The sequence below is a fragment of the Gossypium hirsutum genome, chromosome D10 (assembly GCF_007990345.1).
Source record: "Gossypium hirsutum isolate 1008001.06 chromosome D10, Gossypium_hirsutum_v2.1, whole genome shotgun sequence".
NCBI classification, from domain to species: Eukaryota; Viridiplantae; Streptophyta; class Magnoliopsida; order Malvales; family Malvaceae; genus Gossypium; species Gossypium hirsutum.
The window spans coordinates 1,794,061-1,809,927 of NC_053446.1; the positions used below are offsets into that span (position 1 = coordinate 1,794,061).

The 15,867-nt window shown below is 34.8% G+C and overlaps 3 protein-coding genes and 1 long non-coding RNA gene across 5 annotated transcripts; 1 reads left to right on the forward strand and 3 right to left on the reverse strand.

The window, feature by feature from the left end:
- On the reverse strand, nucleotides 1-2,946 carry LOC121202927 (endonuclease 1). Its single transcript, XM_016875717.2, has 8 exons — nucleotides 2,737-2,946; nucleotides 2,472-2,652; nucleotides 2,277-2,384; nucleotides 2,051-2,190; nucleotides 1,543-1,638; nucleotides 1,395-1,459; nucleotides 725-798; nucleotides 1-316 (listed from the first exon to the last, which is right to left on the reverse strand). The coding sequence occupies exons 1-8, from the start codon at nucleotides 2,848-2,850 to the stop codon at nucleotides 192-194; spliced, it is 903 nt and encodes a 300-aa protein (XP_016731206.1). The 5' UTR covers nucleotides 2,851-2,946; the 3' UTR covers nucleotides 1-191.
- Nucleotides 2,947-6,099: 3,153 nt separating this feature from the next.
- Nucleotides 6,100-7,313, reverse strand: LOC107942075 (uncharacterized). Of its 2 annotated transcripts, XR_005919537.1 has the most exons (3): nucleotides 7,096-7,313; nucleotides 6,847-6,951; nucleotides 6,100-6,504 (listed from the first exon to the last, which is right to left on the reverse strand). It is a non-coding gene; the product is annotated as an uncharacterized lncRNA (long non-coding RNA). The 2 variants fall into 2 exon arrangements; XR_001695754.2 differs by having other exon boundaries at nucleotides 6,100-6,951.
- A 112-nt stretch (nucleotides 7,314-7,425) lies between these two features.
- Nucleotides 7,426-9,801, forward strand: LOC107942071 (quinone oxidoreductase PIG3). The gene is made up of 6 exons (XM_016875714.2): nucleotides 7,426-7,868; nucleotides 8,040-8,219; nucleotides 8,617-8,698; nucleotides 8,782-8,889; nucleotides 8,968-9,126; nucleotides 9,368-9,801. The coding sequence occupies exons 1-6, from the start codon at nucleotides 7,617-7,619 to the stop codon at nucleotides 9,562-9,564; spliced, it is 978 nt and encodes a 325-aa protein (XP_016731203.1). The 5' UTR covers nucleotides 7,426-7,616; the 3' UTR covers nucleotides 9,565-9,801.
- Nucleotides 9,802-10,953: 1,152 nt separating this feature from the next.
- Nucleotides 10,954-15,350, reverse strand: LOC107942069 (beta-galactosidase 8). The gene is made up of 16 exons (XM_041103201.1): nucleotides 15,133-15,350; nucleotides 14,964-15,059; nucleotides 14,544-14,656; nucleotides 14,396-14,462; nucleotides 14,193-14,285; nucleotides 13,968-14,111; nucleotides 13,732-13,820; nucleotides 13,547-13,652; nucleotides 13,343-13,430; nucleotides 13,094-13,212; nucleotides 12,754-12,918; nucleotides 12,428-12,612; nucleotides 12,137-12,231; nucleotides 11,833-11,942; nucleotides 11,546-11,653; nucleotides 10,954-11,284 (listed from the first exon to the last, which is right to left on the reverse strand). The coding sequence occupies exons 1-16, from the start codon at nucleotides 15,307-15,309 to the stop codon at nucleotides 11,078-11,080; spliced, it is 1,962 nt and encodes a 653-aa protein (XP_040959135.1). The 5' UTR covers nucleotides 15,310-15,350; the 3' UTR covers nucleotides 10,954-11,077.
- Between the last annotated feature and the right edge of the window lie 517 nt (nucleotides 15,351-15,867).

Genomic DNA, 15,867 nt, shown 5'->3' on the forward strand with positions numbered 1-15,867 from the left:
TGTTGTTAACAAATGCCTTCATGAATGTTCAAAGTTACAATGTACAAATGAATGGTGATCAATACTGAACATACATACATAAATAATGTCATTCTGACTTAAGTAAAAAAGTAATCAATGATAGTTGAGATCAGACAAAGCTACAAAGCCCTCGGCTTATTCAATTTTTGCTGGTGTTTTGAATGTTAAATTTAAGTTGCAGCTGCAAAACCTTGTTGAGAATCACCAAAAACCGAGTTCAAAATCATTGCTAATCTGACCCCTCCTTGAGCAATTCTTTTCATTACTATAGGCATCCTTGAATCGAAGTATTCATCTACAACCAAAAAAACAAGACACTGTTACCTTCTGGTCTTGTATTATATGTAAAGTTGTAACCTAGTCCATGTTCTCCAAATTGTTAATTCTTAGTCCCCTATATTTTTTCGAATTTTAAAATTTCAGCTTTGAAACTCGCTTTTCTATAAGTAATATGTGGAGATAATAAGTTAACATGACATTACGCATGTGATAATATATTTACCGTATAACGTTTTGTGAAATAACAGAATATAACTACCGTTTTGGTTAGGATTGAAATTTTAAAAATTTTAAAGTATATGTAGGGATTGGAAATATCAAATTAAAGTATAGGGACTATATCTATAACTTATACATTGTACAAGGAGTAATAGAAAATTTTAACCTTATTTTTTTCAATGCTTTAAGCAATAATATAACGTACCTGCCAGTGTTTGTCCAGACTTTACGCCTTTGTAACCCCATTTGCAAGCTATGTTTATGCTCTCTGTAGCATACCTACACACAAGAAAATGGTTTAGGTCAATTTTTGCTTTTGGTTCCTCGACTATGCTAGCGTTTGTGATCTAGTCAATGTATTTTAATTTGGATCGAGTATTTTTTTTAAAAAATTCACTTCAGATTTTTAACCAAAATAGATAATATTATTAATTATGTGAGCTAACTATTAACATTCAAGGAGCAGGCAGCTGACCCTTTTGGTTAAATGAAATGAATTGTAATTTTAGCTCATCCCAAAAATTAATAATTCAATTTAAATCCTTTTATCTCTTTGATCAAATGAAAAATTGCAAATCTAGCTCTCTTAATTAAATGAAAAAAATTACATTTTTGGTACTCCTCCTAAAAAATATTAATTCAATTTAAGCTCTTTTTAATTTTTAATAAAAAAAATTTATTTTGGCCCCTTGAAATTTTATAATTTTATCTCAATACCCAATACAAAATTCCTGACTTCACATCTCCTGGCATTATAAAAGTAGAAAGACTAAATAAAGGTATAGAGACTAAATCTCAAATTGGAATATATTAGAGGACCAAAGTCAAAATTGAGCCTACGTTTTATAATGGTTGGAAAGAGGGTAGAAGCTTACTTGTTCAAGCATGGAAGAAGATCATCACATTCTTTCCATGATGCTACATCGTCAAACCAGATTCCCTATATGAAAACAACAATTATAATATCTAAATACAATACTAAGCTAGAAATAGTATAGTAATTAGGGACTAAATTGAACTTACTTCAGTAAAGTTCCCTACTAAGTCCTCTTGAAGGCTGTCCAGGTTCTTTTCATAGTTATCTGCTAGAGCTGTAAGGATGATCTCCCTATCCCACACCTATATATAAACAGTTGCAATATTTCATAAATATTGTTAGAGTAAAAGTAACATGAAGGTCTTTGTATTAGAAGTTAATTGTATTTTGCTTCTTATGCTAATAAAAAGGACAAATTAAGTTACTGTACGTTATATTAAAAAGCAAACAGATTCTTTTTATTAAGAATTCTATCCTTTTTTCCTCTTAAAAACTAGCATGGTTGACAGAATAACCAGACATTTATATACATATATCTTATTCTAACGTATAATGATCAGTTTTTAATAGTAAAAATGGATAGAATTTTTAACAGAAGGACCAGTTTGCTATTTAATCTAATGTATAGAGATTAATTTATCCATTTTTTAAGTAAAGGAGCAAAATGCAATCCACTATTTTAGCTATAAGATTAGTTTAACTAGAGACACTCACATGGTGCAGATTGGATTTGTGCCTAAACCAGCGTACTGCAATGGTATTTCCGCCTTCATCGGTCGTAAAACCGACATGCATCGGCTGATGGATATCTCCCATGAAGTGCGACAAGAACAACAAGGCTTCTGTCATGTTATCTGCAAGGAACAAAACAGGTCATTCGATAACGAATTCAAAAGAATCGATAACACGAATCGCGGACGAGTCAATATGATTTTCTTACATCGACGATCCGATGTTCCTTCCCTGTAATGCTCAAGCTGTGAAGTGAAATTTTGGATTGCACCAGCAACACACATGTCCTTCACACCATGAGTATCATGACAGTCCCCTAAAAAAACAAAAATGACCAAATTTGCATCATTTAGACACAATTCAAATTATCATTTTATAACCATTGCTGAGATTTTCGGCTTACTCGAATACTCATACGAGCAAGCATCATCCGGAGTATCGATGAAGTGAAGTGGACTAGTCCATCGATACCTATACCAATGCCGGATTTGGTCCGGCCATACGCAAAGGGACGAAAGGTCTCCATTAGCATAGTCAGGCAACAAATTTTCAACAGCTGATGCAGCCTCAGGCTCTAAAAGACCCTATACCAAAATTTCCATACACGGTCCATCAAATACTAATCAAAGCACAAAAAAGTACCAAAAGAGCAATTCAACAAACAGTACCTGAGCTATCCGACATGTTAAAACATGACCTTCTTTGCTCCAACCATGGGTTCTAGGCACTAAGACCAGTGCCAGAGCCACCAACAATGAAGACAACCTCCACAACACGACCATATTCCTCAATGTCTTGTCTTTCCTGCAACTCAATAACAATGGGGTTCATTTAATGTGTATAAATAACACAACAAACATGTGGTCGTTGTGTGTACGTTTAGGTTCCGACTGTTTTTCACGTTACCTACCAAAAGGTTGACCTCACATGGAAGCAAATGGGAGCATATTCTGGTATATGTGATGTAAAGTAGATCAATGATAAACATGAGAGTTAATTAATTGTTAATTTCCTTGTCTTCGAAGAGTTGAAAAAAGGGATGAATGATTAGTGTACGTAAGTTTCTTGTATGTAATATTTTATATAAGGTTTCAATATATACAGGCAGTACAGTGTTTTAACTTTACAAATCTATATAATTTTTTAAATATAAATTAAAAACACTTGTTAGCCTCGTAACTTTGTGAAACCAAAAAAATTCACCGAATATTTGTCAAATAATTATCCCTATATATATATCAAAAAGGAAAGGAATGCATCGGTATGGCCTTAAGTTGATACTTGTAAGCAATTGCATCGAGTTATGGGTGAGTTGAATTTCGCTTACGTGTGAATTTCAGGTCAGGATAATGAAAGTTGCTACGCCAAAGATTGTTCCATAATGGGGTGCCTTCCAATTAGTGTTAATTTCTACTAATGTCCTGGAACTATAGTTTAAATTCTAAATTGGTCCCAAACTCGGTGGTGGAGTAGGGGTGGGGTGGAGCTAGGAGAAGGGCCTTTGTCCCTTCGTTAAATGAATTGCAAATACTTTTAATTATTTTTAAATAAAATTTTAAATATTTATTAAAAATTCTTTCAACTTTTTTTTTATACATTAATAACGTGACGAACTGTGGTATATTGATGATTCACAGATTTCATGTATTGACAGTACATTAAATATAATCTCAAGAAAAAAAAATTTTAGCCGGTCCATAAAATTAATGAATCAATTCTAGCGTTTTTTTTCTTTTGGTTAAATAGAAAATTTTTAGTTTAAAATATGTCATAAGTCTCTATACACTTCGTAATTTTAAAATTTAATCATTACACTTTTATTTCTAAAATTTAGTCCCTATACTTTTCAGTTTTTAAAATTCAGATCTAACTGTTAATGTTGTTAAAATTTTGTTAAATTCAGATTCATTACAATGTCAATTTTTTTAGTTATATTGCCACCAAATGAGTACTTTTTTTTAAAATGTCCATGTAATTTTTTTTAAATGTCAAGTCAAAAATTAACAGTGTTAATAATTGTACATGAATTTTAAAATCTGAAAAGTAGAGGGACTGAATTCCTAAAAATAAAAGTACATGGATTAAATTTTAAATTTGTGAAGAATACAAAAATCTATGACATATTTTAACCTTTTTTTTATTTTTGCTTTCCAAAAGTTTATATCTTTTAAGCCTTTTTAGTCTCTTGGTTAAATGGAAAAAAAATACAATTTTAGCCCTTCTTAAAAACTAATAATTTAATTTAAGTTTTTTAATATAAAATTTTATAATTTTTATCTCAGCCTTTAATACAAAAAAATTGCCTTCTCTTCTAATCGAATTTTCAAAATATTAGTATCCTATGAGTCAAGTCTTCTTATTAGCTAATCAATAAATTTAAGTGTTAAAATGCATTCTCAAATATGACAAATAAAAAAATTTAAATCACTTGGATTAAATTACAAACACGTGAATACCTACTACGTAGATAATTTTGATCTAATTTATTTCCTTTTGAAAGAAAAGGAACTAACTTTCTTAAATTTTTTTAATAATGTTATTTTAACTCTATATCTAAACTATCCATATAATCAACACATACATATTTAAAATTTGATATACATGTTTTAAATATTGTGTACGTTAGATTTAAACTGATTTTTAATGTCTAAATTGATGGTTAAGTCGATAAAACAACTTTTTTAGATACATTAACCAAAGATCAAAATATATAAAAAGAAAAAGGAAAATCCAAAAGAAATAAGAACGAAGCTCTAAACTAAGGAAAACTATGGATGGTGCTGATGAATTAGAGCCTTAGCTTTCTTTATCGTCCACCTTAGGGTGTCATCTTCCAGGTTAGACCGATCAATGACTTGAATTAGGTCCTTCAATGTGTTGATATCATCCATTAGTGGTTTATGAGACCAATGAATTGAACAGCTCTTCCTATCCTAAGATGCACCCTATTAATCTACCTTTGTGATTGGGAGCACAACGTGAGATGCCTTTTTTGGCTGCTATTACCAAAACATTCCTTAGCACTAGTAATTTCCTAAACCTTCCATTATTATGTTGAAATCTTCCTTGATATGAAGTACCCAAGCCGACTGTGATATGATAGGAATGGTGTTTCGTTGCCTTTCCATTATGTTGTTATTATTCTCTCTCATTAAGCTGGTTGAAACTCACTCCCTTTTAGCTATTTTCGATATTTTGATATATTCATCTTCTTATCTGATGATCGTTTACTATTTCAGAATGATTGAAAACATATTTAAATTATTAATTATGTTAGTTTTGACGGTTGATATACTTATGAATAGAAGTGTTTATGAACTCAACCCATTTTGGATAGATTTGAGCTTAAATTTTACAACCTGAACTAATTTGATTCTCTTAAAATTAATAAAAATTCGATTTAATCTTTTGAAAATAATAAAAATATAGATTATTTAAATAGTAAAATCATAAAAATTTAATTTTAATTTTAATCCTTAAATAACATTTCTGCTTTTGGCTCTATTTCTAATATCAAAAATTAATTCATACCCGTTACAATATGATACATATAACAAGCCTATCAAATTATTCTATCAATTACACTAGTTTTAACGAGACAACGGATGGTATTTTTTTTATTTCATTTTGCACACATTTGTGCTTAAGTGATAGTTTTACTTGCAACCGGCACCTCTATCTAGAGGTGCTCATGGGCTGGGCCAGGCCGGGCCCAAGAAAAAATTTCAACCCGGATACTAGGCCCGGGCCCGGCCCGAAATATGGGCCTAAAATTTTGTCCAAACCCGACTCGGGAAAACATTCATAAGCCCGAGCCCGAGCCTGGCCTGGCCGGGCCCGGCCCATTTTTTAATAAATACCAAAAAATTATTTTAAAAAAATAAAAAAATATTTTAAAAATATTTTAAAATTTAAAAAAAAAAAGTAGAAAAGAAGCAATGTAAGTCATTCAGTGGAAACGAATACAGACTGCAATTTGCATTTTGCAGCACCAGACGAAATAAAAATCACTAAAATTAAGATTCTTAAAATTTTGAAATTATCCCTAATACACAATCAATATAACCAAACTTCTAAATACAGAAAAGATCACAGTCCATCATAGCATCAACTTTTAGCGAGATCAGCAAGGAATATGTATACACGATAAAAGAGATATTCATTCCTTTTATCTTTGAAACCCTTCTCTTCAACTAAATAACAATACTAGATAAGTTGTTCTTTATGTATAACAAATGAATTCCATATATATTAACCAGTTTTGGGTCAGAAAACTTTTACATTTATTGCAAAAATTTCACGTCCAAGTTGTCAACCAAAGTAAATAACTACCCCATCTCCACCAAGTGTCTGATTTTCTGAAGGACTGATCTACTAGGCGGATAAATTTCTCTTCGTGCATCTTAGCCAAGTAATTTAATTATCTTTCTTCCTTTCTGTGTATGAAATTTTTATTCAACTTCAATGTTATTGCTCATTAGCGACTGACAACAAATCAACAACACTTCCGAAATGTAATCAAACAATATAAGAATTCAAAACAAGGAGTTATCATAAAATTCCATAAACCCGTTAGCCATCAACTCAATTCCTTCAAGCAAATTCCTAAAGCAATAACCAGTCATCAATTAACGAGTCATGACTCATGACTACTGAATTCAACACACCGAAATCACCAATTTTCAAATTTTTGAACCCGAACAAAGCAAGAGAAATACAAAAATAAATAACTGGTTTCCCAATTAAAGTGAAAAAAAAAAGAAAATCAAATACTACACCTCGTTTAATTTATCTAACGTGGTTAGAGCATTTGTTTCCTGCTTAGGTTTCCTGAACAGTCGATTAAACATGATGAACTCTTTGAGATCAAAATCCCCAATCGCCTGTTCAACAACAATCACCAAAACGATAAGATCAGATCAAAACAAACATAATAAAACAATCAATAAATCACTCATAACAGGAAAAAGAAACAAAAGAATCAATAAAAAGTAAAGAATATTACAAAAAGGGGGAAATGTTCTAACCTGTAAAACTTGAGATTTTAGAGATTTGAGGGATTTAATATTGATTTACTAGTCACATCTAACTCTTAACGACAAACTCGGCATGTTTTATGTGATTCAAGCCAATGATCAATGCATTCTTGGTGGAAAAGGGAAAAAAAGGGAGGAGGGAAGGGGTTAGGGAAAAAAAGGGAGGAGGGAAGTCTGAAAGGGGACGGGGAAATGGGAAACGTAAAAGGTAAATGAAATAATAAATTAAAATATATATTAATAATATCCGTGCCGGGCCGGGCCGGGCTTGGGCCAAAAAAATTTACTCGAGGTTCGACTCGTTTTCTAAACGGGACAGGCTTCTTTTTCTGCCCAAGTACATATTTCGAGAATCCTCCCAAATTCGGGCGAGGAGATGAGCACCTCTACCTCTATCTAAATGTCAATGGACTTTTTACTCGGATAAAGCTCTCTTTTATTTCACATTTTTGCTGGTAACCCATTTTTTTCATCAATCAAACAATTACAGAGTCGAATTGAAAGAAACAAACATGAAAGCAGTGGTGATAACTACAGCAGGTGGCCCAGAGGTGCTGCAATTGCAACAAGTAAATGACCCAGAGATCAAAGACGATGAAATCCTCATCAAGGTAGAAGCCACCGCATTAAACCGGGCCGATACTTTCCAAAGGAACGGTTCCTACCCTCCTCCAAAGGGTGCAAGTCCTTATCTTGGTCTTGAATGTTCTGGCACAATCCAAGCTGTTGGCAAGGATGTTTCTCGCTGGAAAGTTGGAGATCAGGTAATCCAAAAAATCCCACTTTTAGCAAGTATATTTCATGTGGGTTTACTGAAAAAAGGTGTGATTTTTACATGCATGATCCGCTTTTTTTCTTTTTTGGTGAAATTGGGATTGTGCTATGTTTTATGGGGATGGAACTTCAATGGGTTTTGCTTGTTATATTATATGCAGGTCTGTGCTCTTCTTAATGGAGGTGGATATGCTGAGAAAGTGGCGGTTCATGGTGGACATGTACTACCAATTCCACCTGGTGTTTCACTCAAAGATGCTGCTGGTTTACCTGAAGTTGCTTGTACTGTTTGGTCCACTGTTTTTATGATGAGTCGCTTATCTGCTGGGGAGACTTTCTTGGTAAAACTCTATATCCACTAAATTGTCTATGTATCATTCAATGTCGGCCTAGTTCGATACTGCATCATTGAATCACTAGTGTAATCTCAGATAATCAAAATGGTCATCTTTGATTATCTTAGGATCTTGTATATCGAGCAGTATGTGCCAAATTTCGCCTCTAATATCTACCGAGTCGTCAGCTGATCTTTTGATTAGAGTTTCATTCTAGTATATTCTAGGTGCGAGGTCCATGTTCAAGTACTTGAGTGTTTAATTAGTAGTTCTTTGTCTTGACATTTATCCACAGAGACCATAACAAACATTTCGATTCGTGACCTGACTTGTTCATGTAGCTATATAATATATGATCCCATCCATCGCTCAAGATGTAATCTGACTGCTATTAGAATTTCAGGTCCATGGCGGTTCTAGTGGAATTGGCACTTTTGCAATTCAGATCGTTAAGAACAAAGGAGCAACAGTATTGGTTACAGCAGGTCCACCTGCAATGTTGATTCTGTAGTAAATTTCATGTCTTCATTTTGTTCTTATATTTAGATGTGGTCATGTTGATCTCCAGGGAGTGAAGAAAAATTGGCTTTCTGCAAGAAACTTGGAGCTGATGTGTGCATCAATTACAAGAGAGAGGACTTTGTTGCACGTGCTAAGGAAGAAACTGGAGGGAAGGGTACGGTCCCGAGTTTTTATAGTTACATCTTCTCAGCATTTACACAGCCAATTTAAATTCTCGAATGTCTCATGGCAGGTGTTGATGTAATTCTGGATTGCATTGGAGCATCCTACCTTCAACGAAACCTCGACAGCTTAAATTTTGATGGAAGGCTTTTTATTATTGGCTTCCAGGGTGGAGCGGTCACTGAAATTAAACTCAATACTTTACTTCCAAAGTGCCTCACGGTGCAAGGTAATAGAGAACATAAAGAAAAAAAAAACAAAGAACATGCATCTCCATTGATTCACCCACCTCTCCCAATGCTTTCATTTTTCTGAAATAGAGATTTGTACTGCTCGTAGTTTCATGTAATGTTTACATATGTTGCATCTGCTGCTAAAATTATTACGACTGTAGTGGGCATATTGAAAGCATGCCCTTTTTAGATCATAGACTATTATAGATTTATGTAAATTGATATTTTTGTATTCAGGAGCTGCTTTGCGACCAAGAAGTACCGAAAACAAAGCAATGGTTGTCAGTGAAGTGGAGAAGAATGTTTGGCCTGCAGTTGCAGCAGGCAAGGTGAAGCCTATCATTTACAAATCTTTTCCCTTATCTGAGGCTGGGGAGGCTCATCGGCTCATGGAAAGTAGTGAACATATCGGGAAGATACTACTTGTTCCATGATTGCTGGTAAGGGCCTTGTCTTCTAGAGGGGAAATGGTTTGTATTTTATGATAAAATGAGACACTTATGAATCATGTATATGTAGTTTATTTTGCCTGATGTCCTTGTGGCCTAATTTAATCTTTTACGAAAATGAAAATCATGCAAAAGTCAAAAACTGATATGTTCTGAAATTTTTTTATTACTTTGAAGTGGCACTTATTTGAGAAAAGATATAATCAACTAGTTTCTGTGTTATCAATTGCATTTAGTTCAGCTCAAAACTTATAAATATGAAGAAAAAAAAAAGGTGGTATGGGATTTTAGTCACTACATATAGCTTCAATGGCAAGGGTTTTCAGCACACCAGGGCAAGGGTCACCGAGGTTTGCGGTGGAAACAGGTACCGAGCACTGCTCTTCACCAATGCAAGCCTACAAATTCAACCAAGGATGCAAAAGAAACTTGCTCAACTATTTACAGATTCGCTTATGCACAAATACAGAAAGGTACCATAGAAGTATTATGGAGGTCACTGCACTAAGAGTCAGATTGTATTTTGCTTTCTCTATTAAAAAAACTAACAAATTAGACTCTGTACATTAGTTTAAAGAGCAAATTGGTTTTTTCTGTTAAAATTTAGTATAGTTGATGGGATAACCAGACACTAATACGTGATGTGCTATGTGTACAGCATGCTAACATAAAAGGATTAGTTTTAACCGTAGAAATGGACGAAATTTTTAAGAAAAAGATCAATCTGCTCTTTAATCTAATGTATAGTGATTAATTTATCTTTTTTTTTTAAAAAAGGGAGGGAAATTGTAACCGATTTCTAGTATAGAAGCTTCTATGATACTTTTACCAAAAGGTAACATATATGAGAGCAAAGAAAGGTTCTTTCTTACCTTCTGAACCATTGGTAGAATGTTAGCATGACAAGTCCCTACACTGAATGCACCACAATTTCCTTGTGGAGATCCAAAACTAGCAAAGTTGATTGAAGTAATGTGCCAACCTTGTTCACAGGTCAGTCGAGCTTCGGGACTTCTAGACCCGAAGCCCATGTTCAGTATCCAGAAGTCAGCTGGCTGAGGATCATCCTCCGATACGAATGAACAAATCTCTTGACTGGTTCTTGTCAGTACTGAAATCTTTGTAGGGTCACCACCAAGCTCTTCATGAAGTACTAATAGGTTCTGACCAGGATGTACCCAAGAGCGTGGGACGTGATATCTGGACAGCATGAATACATCAAACCCAGAACTTCACATATAGGATCTGAATCGAATGTATTCATAAAACTTACAATGTTTGAGCAGGTTGGCCACAATTCTTTTGACATTTTGTGGAATCATATTCTCCTCGGTAATCACAGTTCTCGGTGCAACCTTCGGATGGTGATAGATAGGCTGGCCAGTATCTGCCTATGCTCTGTCCATTGACCCAAGCTTGACCTTTCCCCATACTAGTGAGATTTAAGGCCAAAGGACCGTTGCCTTGAGGAGTAAGGAAAGAAACCTTAAACAGAACATCAGGGGATGGTAATAAAAGGTTTATAACAGAACCAAAACTGCTTCAGTGAAATGGAACAAAAAGAGTTATACACTGAAGCGGGGAAGAAGCAGACCTTGTACCAAATCAATGTCTTGTTGATAGGTGGAACACTCCCCTTTATCCACACTGAACTATTTGCATGAATTACTTTATCTAGTCCAAGGTATTCTCCCTCAAGTCCCACCTGATAATTGTGATTAACAGCATTATAACACTGAACCGAACATAACTCCTTTGCTCATTGGTTGCTATAACATTCTTATCAAAACTTGAACTCATAGGGAAGAAAATATATTTACAGATGGAACCAAATACGCAGTGTTTGGTTATAAAACGAAAAAATATATAGGCATTTTGGAACTACTAGAGATTGACACCGTTTCAGTACAAGGTCTTCTTAACACAGTAACATACAATTTGATCATGATGGTCTGCAGATTTTAACCTGATAGGTCCATTCTTCAGCGGAAACATCATATTTGTTATTCCATGGATCAATTAGAACCACTGAAAAGATTCCTGCCCCTTGAACATCGAACCACGGACCAAAATTCTGAAGCATATAGAAGCAGAAAACGAGTTAAAGTTGGTAAACCTCCATCCATGATACCCAAGACATCTTAATCAGATGCCTTATGATTTAGAAATGCTCCAGAAAGTTGCAGAGATTAAAGCAGAAAGAGAGTTTAGAACTGAATATTTAGAACAATGATCAAGTCATAGTTTCGATACCTGTAGACCAACCATCATGCTCATAATATCCAATGTATTGTTCCCTTCAACAAGACTAATTTTCTCATTGATTGAAAAGCTGGCATCATCATGATTACCATATCCAAAAGCTGTAAAAAATGTAGAAAGATCAAAGGAACATCATATGAAAAGACTAGTGACAATTTAAAATTTCAGCTTCAAAGTCGGCATTGAAGACTGCGTGTAGAGATGTCGGGATTGAACATGAGAACATCAAACATGATGAATAAAAGCAGTAGACACTAGACACAGTATTTTCAACTGCTATCAGTACAATGATTACCAACAAGCTTTTTGTTGACAAAAATAAGTGCCGCATGTCCCAGACTTTCGATAAGCAGGAAGACCTCTTTCGATTGACCAGGCATGATATTTATACTGCCAATACAATGAAGCATTATCAAAAACAAAGGTCACAGATTCTATAATCAATGAATGTACTATGTCATTATTGATTTGTGCTTATTTTCCTTTCTGCTTATTTTCTGGTTTAGAATGTAGCATTGTTATCGCATCAACCATGCTTACTCTATTGAACATTAATCTGCTACAACAACAAATAACAGTGATTTACCTTGTTGTGTACCATAGGTAATCGCTAGTGTCTTTTGTCGTATTAATCTGCTCCAACAAACGCGATTCCGTAAATGAGTTATTGCCCCAAACACCTGGTTTTTCCACATACCAGCTCCATGATGTTGCTGACAATATTAACTTATTAGCAGTTGTTGTATGAGCCAAAATTCTCTGAGACACAACCTTCAATCAAGATAAACAGTGCCAGGAACAAGGTTAACGGCATAATACCGATTGGAAACCGTAAGGAGATATGTGTTAGAATCAAACAAATAGTTATAAATAACAATTTGCAAGAAAACAAAGGAAAAGATCATGAAATACCTTTGCAGTGTTAAAAATGACATTCTTACAGTCTGGAAGGATGCTTACGGACCAAGCCGGAAGGAAGTACAAGTTTCCATTAAATGTAACATTTGCATCAAGTTCGCTGTCATAATTTGCAAGGAATGCTGCACATTTATTGGAGGACTTATAGTAGATATGTGCCTGAAAAGTTGAAAACAAAGAAGGTATGGATATGAGCAAGTAAATGGCATGAAAACCTGAAAAAAATGTTTTGATGATGTACATGCAGAGAAGAATTTGCACCAAAAAAGCTGCTTTGGCCGAAAGATACTACGATGAGCTTATATCTTACATGTTGAAGCATGTAAAATTTTACCTCTAGATTGTGACCAAGCTGCTGGTGAGTTGGATCAGATCTGATCAAATACTCCTCACAGTGCTTTATCGCCAAGTGCAAATCGCGTAGGTGTCCCCATTTCGGCTGCCTGATAAAACCTGCATGGACATTGAAAACGGTATTGCTAATGTAGTTTGAAATGGAATAGGATTTATTTGATGATCATGGAAATGAGTGAATATGAAGAGGAAATATCAATGTTACATGAACCATATATAGAAATCTCACCATATTCATCTATTGGGGCATCATAATCATAGCTTGTTGCCACAAGAGGACCTCCGGCTGTTCGCCCGAAATTGGTTCCACCAAAATACTGCAGAGCTCAGCAAACAGAAAACATGTTCATCCTATTAACAGACCGATAGATATAACTCACGTGTTTGCCAGGTTGAAAGCAGAACAAGAAGAAAAGAACTAGATACAACTCACCATATAGTAGTTGTGAAAAGTTCCACCCATTTCGAAAAAACGTGCAACGGCAAAAGCAAGGTCCTCAACCGGTCGATGAGGAATTGGATATCCGAATGATTTAAACCTACACTATCAAGTTTTAAGATGTATCACTTTTATTCAATAATCACCATTGGTTTCAATGGCATAGCAAGGGACAGTACCATCCACTGTAGTTCTCGGTCCACATTTTTGGTTTTGATGGAGAATTCGGAGTGAACTGATCACAATAAAACCCATTGCATGTGTTTATCTGCATACAGATTCTCATTATAAAAGGTTGATGTAAATTGTCAACTTATCATACAAATGTCTCAGCATGATAAATGTTGAAATTCATCAACCACATGAAGCAGATATACACCGATAATGTACCGTGCTATACATAACCTTAACTTACGATTGGATCAGGCGCATCTTCTTGTCGACACATCACCCAAGGCACTGTTGTATTAAGACTGATAGCAGCTTCTGCAGCCCAATTGACATACAATTCTCCTGCAACCCCATATGCCCATTCAACAAGCTCATATTCATTTTCAACCTGGTACATGACTGTATGAGACATGAATTCAACTGAATGGTCCACAACCGAGTTATTCGATTATATATATTAGCAAATCACCTGAGCAAGAATGATAGGCCCTCCTTGTGATGCAAAAAGCTTCTCTTCCTTCATTAGGCCTACGATTTTGGCGAGAAAACGCAGCATTTCTTTCTGTAGTGATAACAACTATCAGGTGGAAAAGGCCTAGTATGCATCACCATTTAATTTAAGTCCCTGTAATGGTCTACATGAGACATGCACACACACAGAAGAAAAGATACCTTGAACAAATCATTCGTAGTTCGGAATTGAATCCCAGGAATGAAATGTAACCAAAGAGGGAATCCACTGCCAAGAGATAATTTAAATGATCAATCTACAGATTTGACAGACAACACCAAAATAACTAGTGAAAATGATTTTACAGACCCAAAATTCCATTCAGCACAAGCATATGGACCAATCCTCAAGTGAACCATAAGGCCAGCTTCCTGCACTGTTCTCACAAACTTCACCAGGTCAAACCTACCTTCAAAGTAGTACTGCCCAAAAAAACCAAACATTATATTTACCAACATGCTTATGGCAAGGGTAGTTTTTAGGGCATGGTTAATGGTTCAAAGGAAACTCATGTTAGAAGGCTACATTCATGACGATTTTGGACATGATACGTATGTAGAATTTGTGTTGTGTTACAAAATACGAATACAGTCTACACTGTAATACAAGAAAGGTCATCGTAGTAAAACTCTAAAGCCTAATAAACCATCTTTAAAACCTACTCCATTCACTACGAAAAAGATAAGATTCTCATAGTAGAAGTAACAACATTGAAGCTACTGCATATACCTCTCCTCTGACTGGTTCATGGTAGTTCCAGAAAACGTAAGTCTCAATCACGTCCAATCCACCTTCCTTTGATTTCCAAATAAGTTCGGGCCAAACCTGAAATCTTCAATCCATGTTATCATAACAAATAGAACAAGCATCAGCCATCAAATGCACGTATAAAATCAACCTCTGGGGTGCTTCTAGGATAATGGATTGAACCAGACTGCAATACCCTCCTCTTGCCATCAATAACCAGTGCCCTATGGTCATATGTGACTGTGGTAGACAGTGCATGATCGAAACAGTAAACCGCGAAAACCGATACGAAAACTAAAGCCAACGACAATGGTGTTTTCATATCCATGATTCAGTATTTCAGCAAAATTTTGATTAAGGAAACAAATGGGGAACTTTGCAAGACAATGGTGATGAAAAATATGGGTTACTAAATATAAACAAAATACAGAATTAAGAAGAGATGGGATCAAATGTTTGCTAGATGTGAAGTGTTTGTATTTTTTCATTTGTCTGCATAAGAAAAAACAATAGGAGAGTTCTAAACAAAGTGCTTGTAACGTACCAAACGAGACTTACAATGCTTGAAACTTTGAAGTCCAGCAATGGTGTATTTGAGGGACTTGCTTTCTATTTTTTTTATGCCGCCCTGTTTGTGCGTTTTTTTGTATCACACTGTTGTCGTGCGTGTCACGAGACACAAAATCGAAATTGTTCTCTTTGAATATCATAAGTTGTCAAAGATTTTTTGTCATCTTCATATTCACCATCCTACATTCTTGGAGTGTACTTTGTAAATTCTGCTGACTAAAGACCTTGTAAGTGCTAAAGAAAACAATTTTGAATTACGTATTTATGGTAAGGTTCGAGACTCATACAATCAACGAACAGCTGAAAAAGGGTCAAA

Coding starts and splice junctions, on each gene's coding strand:
- LOC121202927 (XM_016875717.2), bottom strand. CDS start 2,850: ATGGTCGTGTTGTGGAGGTTGTCTTCATTGTTGGTGGCTCTGGCACTG. Junction 2,191..2,276: donor AGGAACATCGGATCGTCGAT/GTAAGAAAATCA, acceptor TGTTCCTTGCAG/ATAACATGACAGAAGCCTTG. Junction 317..724: donor GTCTGGACAAACACTGGCAG/GTACGTTATATT, acceptor TTTTGGTTGTAG/ATGAATACTTCGATTCAAGG.
- LOC107942071 (XM_016875714.2), top strand. CDS start 7,617: ATGAAAGCAGTGGTGATAACTACAGCAGGTGGCCCAGAGGTGCTGCAA. Junction 8,220..8,616: donor CTGCTGGGGAGACTTTCTTG/GTAAAACTCTAT, acceptor TTAGAATTTCAG/GTCCATGGCGGTTCTAGTGG. Junction 9,127..9,367: donor AAAGTGCCTCACGGTGCAAG/GTAATAGAGAAC, acceptor TTTTGTATTCAG/GAGCTGCTTTGCGACCAAGA.
- LOC107942069 (XM_041103201.1), bottom strand. CDS start 15,309: ATGGATATGAAAACACCATTGTCGTTGGCTTTAGTTTTCGTATCGGTT. Junction 15,060..15,132: donor ATCCTAGAAGCACCCCAGAG/GTTGATTTTATA, acceptor TGAAGATTTCAG/GTTTGGCCCGAACTTATTTG. Junction 11,285..11,545: donor CTGAAGAATGGACCTATCAG/GTTAAAATCTGC, acceptor CACAATTATCAG/GTGGGACTTGAGGGAGAATA.